This window comes from Lepidochelys kempii, chromosome 3, assembly GCF_965140265.1.
Source record: "Lepidochelys kempii isolate rLepKem1 chromosome 3, rLepKem1.hap2, whole genome shotgun sequence".
In the NCBI taxonomy this organism is placed as follows: Eukaryota; Metazoa; Chordata; order Testudines; family Cheloniidae; genus Lepidochelys; species Lepidochelys kempii.
The window spans coordinates 48,586,130-48,595,221 of NC_133258.1; the positions used below are offsets into that span (position 1 = coordinate 48,586,130).

Consider the following 9,092-nt stretch of genomic DNA (forward strand, 5'->3'; position numbering starts at 1 on the left):
GTAGTCACCTAGGCAAATTGGTGAGGCTTTTTACCAAACCTTGTCCAGGAAGTGGGGTGCAAGGTTTTGGGAAGTATTTTGGGGGGAAGGACGCGTCCAAACAGCTCTTCCCCAGTAACCAGTATTAGTTTGGTGGTGGTAGCGGCCATTCCAAGGATAACGGGGGTAATATTTTGTACCTTGGGGAAGTTTTGACCTAAGCTGGTAAAGATAAGCTTAGGAGGTTTTTCATGCAGGTCCCCACATCTGTACCCTAGAGTTCAGAGTGGGGGAGGAACCTTGACATGGTGGCACAGTGGTGGGATTAACCTGAAATCATTTTGAGATCCAGTTGAGATTTTTTGAACTAGAAATACAGATTTTAAAAAGGAATTTTTAGGAAGTCCAGAAGCAGCTTTGAAACTGAAAGCAGCTTGGTTTCTCTCTGCTTTGTGGCCAAGCAGAGACAAAAGGGGATTATCTTGTGAATTGCAGATTTTCTTTGCCTGGAGGCAGGGTACTTAACTCCTGCAGGGAAATTCACAGTCTTCCAACCCAGAGGTTTTTTTTTTTTTTTTTCTCTTTTCTTCCTAAAAGTAAATAGGGGGTGTGTGCTCTACCCATTTGCCTGGAGACAAAAGTGGCAGGGTTTTTTTTAGGATTTTGATTTTTTTTTTTTGTTTTACAAGGAGCACAGGTTTGAAAAGAAATTTTTTTCTTCTTTGGGCTGGGTAAGCAGGTTTCCAAGTAGTTGGAGGGTTTTTGCTTTAATTTGGGCCCAGAGCAGAGACAAGGGAATTGTCTTTTTCTGTAGGCTGACAATCACTATCAGAGAATAGGTATTCTATTCCAGCACAGCAAAATTTTACAGCCAAGTTTTGTTTGTTTATTTCTAAACCTCGGGTGTAAAGTTAGTTAAAAACAGAGAGGTTAGAATGGCCAAATCCTCAGCTCGACTACAGCTGGAATTAGCCAAATTTCAGGCTGAGGAAAAACAAAGGGAACATGAAAGACAGATAGAACTCATGCAGCTGAAGAAGGAACAAGAAAGGGAGGCAGAACAACACCAAGAGGCTGCCCACAAGAGGGAAATGGAGGCAAGGAAGCATGTGGAGGAGGAGAGGGAAAAAGAGAGGAAGCATGTGGAGGAGATGGAGAGGATAAAGGCCCAGCAGAATATACCAACAAACCCTAGCAATCCTTCTCCAGGTACCACTTCCCATCCCAGAAAGTTCCCCACCTACAAGGCAGGTGATGATACTGAGGCCTTCTTAGAAAACTTCGAAAGGGCCTGCCTTGGGTACAACATCTCTACTGACCAATACATGGTAGAGCTGAGGCCGCAGCTCAGTGGACCCTTAGCTGAGGTGGCAGCTGAAATGCCTAAAGAACACATGAACAAGTATGAACTGTTTAAATCCAAGGCGAGAGTCAGAATGGGGATAACACCCGAGCAGTCTCGTCGGAGGTTCAGAGCCCTAAGGTGGAAACCAGACATGTCATTTACCCGACATGCCTACCACATTGTAAAACATTGGGATGCCTGGATATCAGGAGCAAGTGTTGAATCTCCAGTAAATTTGCCCTTCCTAATGCAAATGGAACAATTCTTAGAGGGTGTTCCTGAGGAAATAGAAAGATACATCCTAGATGGGAAACCCAAAACTGTAATTGAGGCAGGAGAGATTGGAGCCAGATGGGTGGAGGTGGCAGAGAAGAAGAAAACTGGTCGCAGTTGGAGCGGAGACCAGAAGGGACCACCCCAGACCACACCCTATTACCGGGGGCCGCCCAAAGCCCCACCTACCTCCCAAAGAACCCTCCAGACCCCTTATCGTCCCACCACCCCGTTCTCCAGCAACCCTCCTCGCCCCAGTGACCCGTCAGCTGGACGATGTTTTAAGTGTAACGAGCTGGGGCATGTAAAGGCCAACTGCCCCAAGAACCCCAACAGATTACAGTTCATTGCACCGGAATCACACCAGAGGTCCACAGGCCCAGATACCTCCCAGATACCCTTGGAGCGGAGGGAAACTGTGAGTGTGGGTGGGAAGAAGGTCACCGCGTGGAGGGACACCGGAGCACAAGTGTCAGCTATCCATGCTTCCTTAGTGGACCCCAATTTAATCAACCCAGAGATCCAAGTGACGATTCAACCCTTCAAGTCCAACTCTTTCAATTTGCCTACAGCCAAGTTGCCTGTCCAGTACAAGGGCTGGTCAGGAATGTGGACTTTTGCAGTCTATGATGATTATCCCATCCCCATGCTGTTGGGGGAAGACTTGGCCAATCATGTGAAGCAGGCCAAGAGGGTGGGAATGGTCACCCGCAACCAGGCTAAACAAGCCGTGAGGCCTAGCTCTGTTCCGGAAACTTCTATCAGGACCCAGTCAGAGGTGATGGACCTGGACCCCAGGCCAATGTCTGCAACAGCAGTAGTGGATCCAGTCCCAGAGACCCAGACGGAACCAGTCCCAGAACCGGAACCAGCCGAACAACCAACACCAGACCCCGTGTCAGCACTGAATCCAGTACTTGCAACCTCAACCCCAGAGGGCCCCACCGAACCTGAACTGGCAGCAGCCGATAACCCTACACAAGAGGCTCAGCCGGAGCCTGAATCCCAACATAGTACACCAGCGGAGAGCGGTTCACAGTCAACAGAAACAGCTCCATCCCCTATATCGCTTCCAGAGGGACCAAGCCTAGGTCCACAATCCCATGAGGAACTGATGTCTCCAGCATCAAGGGAACAGTTCCAGACCGAACAGGAAGCAGATGAAAGCCTCCAGAGAGCTTGGACGGCGGCACGGAGCAACCCACCGCCTCTCAGCTCTTCTAATCGATCCAGGTTTGTTGTAGAAAGAGGACTTTTATACAAGGAAACTCTTTCTGGGGGACGCCAGGAAGACTGGCATCCTCAGAGACAGTTGGTAGTTCCAACTAAATACCGGGCCAAGCTCTTGAGCTTAGCCCATGATCACCCTAGTGGCCATGCTGGGGTGAACAGGACCAAAGACCGTTTGGGGAGGTCATTCCACTGGGAGGGAATGGGCAAGGATGTTTCTACCTATGTCCAGTCTTGTGAGGTGTGCCAAAGAGTGGGAAAACCCCAAGACCAGGTCAAAGCTCCTCTCCAGCCACTCCCCATCATTGAAGTTCCATTTCAGCGAGTAGCTGTGGATATTCTGGGTCCTTTTCCGAAAAAGACACCCAGAGGAAAGCAGTACATACTGACTTTCATGGATTTTGCCACCCGATGGCCGGAAGCAGTAGCTCTAAGCAACACCAGGGCTAAAAGTGTGTGCCAGGCACTAGCAGACATTTTTGCCAGGGTAGGTTGGCCCTCCGACATCCTCACAGATGCAGGGACTAATTTCCTGGCAGGAACTATGAAAAACCTTTGGGAAGCTCATGGGGTAAATCACTTGGTTGCCACTCCTTACCATCATCAAACAAATGGCATGGTGGAGAAGTTTAATGGAACTTTGGGGGCCATGATACGTAAATTCGTAAATGAGCACTCCAATGATTGGGACCTAGTATTGCAGCAGTTGCTCTTTGCCTACAGAGCTGTACCACATCCCAGTTTAGGGTTTTCCCCATTTGAACTTGTATATGGCCGTGAGGTTAAGGGGCCATTGCAGTTGGTGAAGCAGCAATGGGAGGGATTTACACCTTCTCCAGGAACTAACATTCTGGACTTTGTAACCAACCTACAAAACACCCTCCGAACCTCTTTAGCCCTTGCTAGAGAAAACTTACAGGATGCTCAAAAAGAGCAAAAAGCCTGGTATGATAAACATGCCAGAGAGCGTTCCTTCAAAGTAGGAGACCAGGTCATGGTCTTAAAGGCGCTCCAGGCCCATAAAATGGAAGCATCGTGGGAAGGGCCATTCGTGGTCCAGGAGCGCCTGGGAGCTGTTAATTATCTCATAGCATTCCCCACCTCCAACCGAAAGCCTAAGGTGTATCATATTAATTCTCTAAAGCCCTTTTATTCCAGAGAATTAAAGGTTTGTCAGTTTACAGCCCAGGGAGGAGACGACGCTGAGTGGCCTGAAGGTGTCTACTACGAAGGGAAATGTACTGGTGGTGTGGAAGAGGTGAACCTCTCCATGACCCTTGGGCGTATGCAGCGACAGCAGATCCAGGAGCTGTGCACTAGCTACGCGCCAACGTTCTCAGCCACCCCAGGACTGACTGAACGGGCATACCACTCCATTGACACAGGTAATGCTCACCCAATTAGGGTCCAACCTTACCGGGTGTCTCCTCAAGCTAAAACTGCTATAGAACGGGAGATCCAGGATATGTTACAGATGGGTGTAATCCGCCCCTCTGAAAGTGCATGGGCATCTCCAGTGGTTCTAGTTCCCAAACCAGATGGGGAAATACGTTTTTGCGTGGACTACCGTAAGCTAAATGCTGTAACTCGCCCAGACAACTATCCCATGCCACGCACAGATGAACTATTAGAGAAACTGGGAAGGGCCCAGTTCATCTCTACCTTGGACTTAACCAAGGGGTACTGGCAGGTACCGCTAGATGAATCTGCCAAGGAAAGGTCAGCCTTCATCACACATCTCGGGCTGTATGAATTTAATGTACTCCCTTTCGGGCTGCGAAATGCACCCGCCACTTTCCAAAGACTTGTAGATGGTCTCCTAGCGGGATTAGGAGAATATGCAGTCGCCTACCTTGACGATGTGGCCATATTTTCGGATTCCTGGGCAGACCACCTGGAACATCTACAAGAAGTCCTTGAGCGCATAAGGGAGGCAGGACTAACTGTTAAGGCTAAGAAGTGTCAAATAGGCCTAAACAGAGTGACTTACCTAGGACACCAGGTGGGTCAAGGAACTATCAGCCCCCTACAGGCCAAAGTGGATGCTATCCAAAAGTGGCCTGTCCCAAAGTCAAAGAAACAGGTTCAATCCTTCTTAGGCTTGGCCGGTTATTACAGACGATTTGTACCGCACTACAGCCAAATCGCTGCCCCACTGACAGACCTAACCAAAAAGAAACAGCCAAATGCTGTTCAGTGGACCGGAAAGTGTCAGAAGGCCTTTAACAAGCTTAAAGCGACACTCATGTCTGACCCTGTACTAAGGGCCCCAGACTTTGACAAACCGTTCCTAGTAACCACAGATGCATCCGAGCGTGGTGTGGGAGCAGTTTTAATGCAGAAAGGACCTGATCAAGAATTCCACCCTGTAGTATTTCTCAGCAAAAAACTGTCTGAGAGGGAAAGCAACTGGTCAGTCACTGAAAAAGAATGTTATGCCATTGTCTACGCTCTGGAAAAGCTACGCCCATATGTTTGGGGACGGCGTTTCCACCTGCAAACCGACCATGCTGCACTAAAGTGGCTTCACACTGTCAAAGAAACTAACAAAAAACTTCTTCGGTGGAGTTTAGCTCTCCAAGATTTTGATTTCGACATCCAACACATCTCAGGAGCTTCTAACAAAGTGGCTGATGCACTCTCCCGTGAAAGTTTCCCAGAATCAACTGGTTAAAATCGTCCTTGAGATGTGGAAAATATTGTTAGTCTTTATGTACTTGGTAGTATATTTAGAGATGCATGTGTCTTATTAACTCTGTTTTCCTAGAGCTCCAGGAAGAAATCCCAGCCAGTGTTTCACCCTAGCTGAGATTTGGGGGGCGTGTCATAAATATAAAGGGAAGGGTAAACCCCTTTGAAATCCCTCCTGGCCAGGGGAAAACTCCTCTCACCTGTAAAGGGTTAAGAAGCTAAAGGTAACCTCGCTGGCACCTGACCAAAATGACCAATGAGGAGACAAGATACTTTCAAAAGCTGGGAGGAGGGAGAGAAACAAAGGGTTTGGGGGTCTGTCTGTAGTCGTCTTGGCCGGGGACAGAACAGGAATGGAGTCTTAGAACTTTTAGTAAGTAATCTAGCTAGGTATGTGTTAGATTATGATTTCTTTAAATGGCTGAGAAAAGAATTGTGCTGAATAGAATAACTATTTCTGTCTGTGTATCTTTTTTGTAACTTAAGGTTTTGCCTAGAGGGGTTCTCTATGTTTTTGAATCTAATTACCCTGTAAGATATCTACCATCCTGATTTTACAGGGGGGATTTCTTTATTTCTATTTACTTCTATTTTTTATTAAAAGTCTTCTTGTAAAACACTGAATGCTTTTTCATTGTTCTCAGATCCAAGGGTTTGGGTCTGTGGTCACCTATGCAAATTGGTGAGGCTTTTTATCCAACATTTCCCAGGAAAGGGGGAGTGCAAGTGTTGGGAGGATTGTTCATTGTTCTTAAGATCCAAGGGTCTGGGTCTGTAGTCACCTAGGCAAATTGGTGAGGCTTTTTACCAAACCTTGTCCAGGAAGTGGGGTGCAAGGTTTTGGGAAGTATTTTGGGGGGAAGGACGCGTCCAAACAGCTCTTCCCCAGTAACCAGTATTAGTTTGGTGGTGGTAGCGGCCATTCCAAGGATAACGGGGGTAATATTTTGTACCTTGGGGAAGTTTTGACCTAAGCTGGTAAAGATAAGCTTAGGAGGTTTTTCATGCAGGTCCCCACATCTGTACCCTAGAGTTCAGAGTGGGGGAGGAACCTTGACATATGCCCAAATCCTGTTGTCCTTAGTGAATTTTTACTCCATCTTTACTCAGGCAAACACCCATTGTCTTGATATTGGTCTCTTCTCCTGGGGAATTTTATGCTTTGGAAGATGTAGACACCTTTGTTCAAGCTGGCCTTTCATGTGTGCGGGGTTTAGGACCTGTGTCCACATGCACACGCGCACAGCTTAGAGGGAACAGTGCTAATCACTCCGTTGTTCTAGCCTCCTGATAGCAAAACTTTTTCTATTAAGAAGTTAATCTTTGCCAAGTTTCAACAAAATAGCGTCTGCCTCCTTCTCATACCAGGGGATGAACACCTCTCAGTTGATTAGGAAATAATGTGTTGTCTCAACTACCATTGTGTGATAACTATTGGTAAACATAGTTATGGAGCTCACTGTAGAGTAATTGGCATATATTGCCTGTGTATTCAATGAAGTTTGTGGTGTTTTCTTCAGTTGCCAAGGAAATACCACAATGTGGTATTATAAGTGAGAAACGAAGCTATAGTACAAACAAAAATGTTAACAGTAATAGATACAAAGACCGTATTAATGGAAAATATGTGTATCTCCAAACTGATGGTGAGAAAGTAGCCATCCTACATCCCATCCCCTGTGTACAATGGATGACTTCAGAGGGCCAGATTGTGCCATCCATATACTGATTTCAGTGGCACTGCTCACAGAGTAAGGTACTACTCAACATTAGTTAAGGGTGACAGACTTGACCATAAAATCATTTAGCTTATGAAACTATTAGTTAATTTCACATCTTTAAGGGAGCTATTCTCCATTCAAGAGAGGGTGATTTTTGAATTATCTTTGGGACTTATTTACGTTTAGTCTTCAAATAAAACAGCAGGTTTGCAATGAACTGTTTATTTTTTAAAAATACCGTGGGAGTATCAATGCACAATCTGGCAGACAGAACAACCAATTTAAAATAAGGAGAATACTGTGAATAAAGAGGAGGAGAAATTAATACAGCATTTTAGCAACTTCTAAAATGAAATTAAATGCAATTTTAAGGAGCTGGTTGCTAATTGTAATGGAATGCTAAACTATTGTCCTGTTCATCCACTAGGTGGAACTATATATAAAATACTTTATTTAAATGAACTTCAGCCCTAGTTTGCGTAATATTAAAGGATATTGTGATGAATATATTTAGTGTAGAAGCAACCACTGTAGCCAGTCCATATCTTGTAGAACTTAAGAACATGACATGGTGTCAATGGTGGGATTAAGAACAGAAGCAGAAGGAAAACCGCAACAAAAGTTGCAAACAGAAGGAACAAAGCAACAAAGGTTGCAGAATCTCCACATGCCACTCTTCAATGGCCCAGAGAACTTCAGCTTTGACAAATCTTCAGAATGGACAGACTGGAAACAATATTTTACAATACTTCTTATTGCCACCAAGCTGTACAAAGAAATTATAGATATACTGGTAAAGTCTTTAATTTAAGATGTGGGGAAGAAAGCAGAGCATATATTTTAATCCTTTGACTTTACTGAAGACAGTCACAAAGATGACTAACCTAACCTAGTGAGGAGGACTTTAAACTAGGTTCACCGGAGGAAGGAGACCAAAGCCCTGAGGTAAGTGGGAAAGCGGGATACCAGGAGGAAGCACAGGCAGGAATGTCTGTGAGGGGAGGGCTCCTGCCTCATACTGAGAATGAGGGGCGATCAGCAGGTTATCTCAAGTGCTTATATACGAATGCACAAAGCCTGGGAAACAAGGAGGGAGAACGGGAGGTCCTGGCAAAGTCAAGGAATTATGATGTGATTGGAATAACAGGGACTTGGTGGGATAACTCACATGACTGGAGTACTGTCATGGATGCATATAAATTGTTCAGGAAGGACAGGGAGGCCAGAAAAGGTGGGGGAGTTGCACTGTATGTAAGGGACCAGTATGACTGCTCAGAGCTCAAGTATGAAACTGCAGAAAAACCTGAGAGTCTCTGGATTAAGTTTAGAAACATGAGCAACAAGGGTGATGTCGTGGTGGGAGTCTGCTATAGACCACCGGACCAGGGGGATGAGGTGGATGAGGCTTTTTTCCGGCAACTCGCAGAAGCTACTAGATCGCACGACCTGGTTCTCATGGGCGACTTCAATCATCCTGATATCTGCTGGGAGAGCAATACAGCGGTGCACAGACAATCCAGGAAGTTTTTGGAAACTGTAGGGGACAAATTCCTGGTGCAAGTGCTGGAGGAACCAACTAGGGGCGGAGCTCTTCTTGACCTGCTGCTCACAAACTGGGAAGAATTAGTAGAGGAAGCAAAAGTGGATGGGAACCTGGGAGGCAGTGACCATGAGATGGTCGAGTTCAGGATCCTGACACAAGAAAGAAAGGGAAGCAGCAGAATACGGACCCTGGACTTCAGAAAGGCAGACTCTGACTCCCTAAGGGAACTGATGGGCAGGATCCCCTGGGAGAATAACATGAGGGGGAAGGAGTCCAGGAGAGCTGGCTGTATTTTAAAGAATCCTTATTG

At 46.2% G+C, this 9,092-nt stretch overlaps 1 protein-coding gene across 1 annotated transcript; it reads left to right on the forward strand.

Moving 5' to 3' along the window:
• Window positions 1–631: 631 nt before the first annotated feature.
• LOC140908160 (uncharacterized) lies at window positions 632–4,687 on the forward strand. Its single transcript, XM_073335126.1, has 2 exons — window positions 632–2,830; window positions 4,017–4,687. Exons 1-2 carry the CDS (start codon window positions 915–917, stop codon window positions 4,087–4,089), a joined length of 1,989 nt encoding a protein of 662 aa, XP_073191227.1. The 5' UTR covers window positions 632–914; the 3' UTR covers window positions 4,090–4,687.
• The last annotated feature ends 4,405 nt before the right edge of the window (window positions 4,688–9,092 follow it).

Excerpts from the sequence above, each read along its gene's own strand:
- LOC140908160 (XM_073335126.1), top strand. The coding sequence starts at position 915 with ATGGCCAAATCCTCAGCTCGACTACAGCTGGAATTAGCCAAATTTCAG. Across the intron at positions 2,831-4,016 it reads AGCTCTTCTAATCGATCCAG|GGAGGAGACGACGCTGAGTG; the intron begins GTTTGTTGTAGA and ends TTTACAGCCCAG.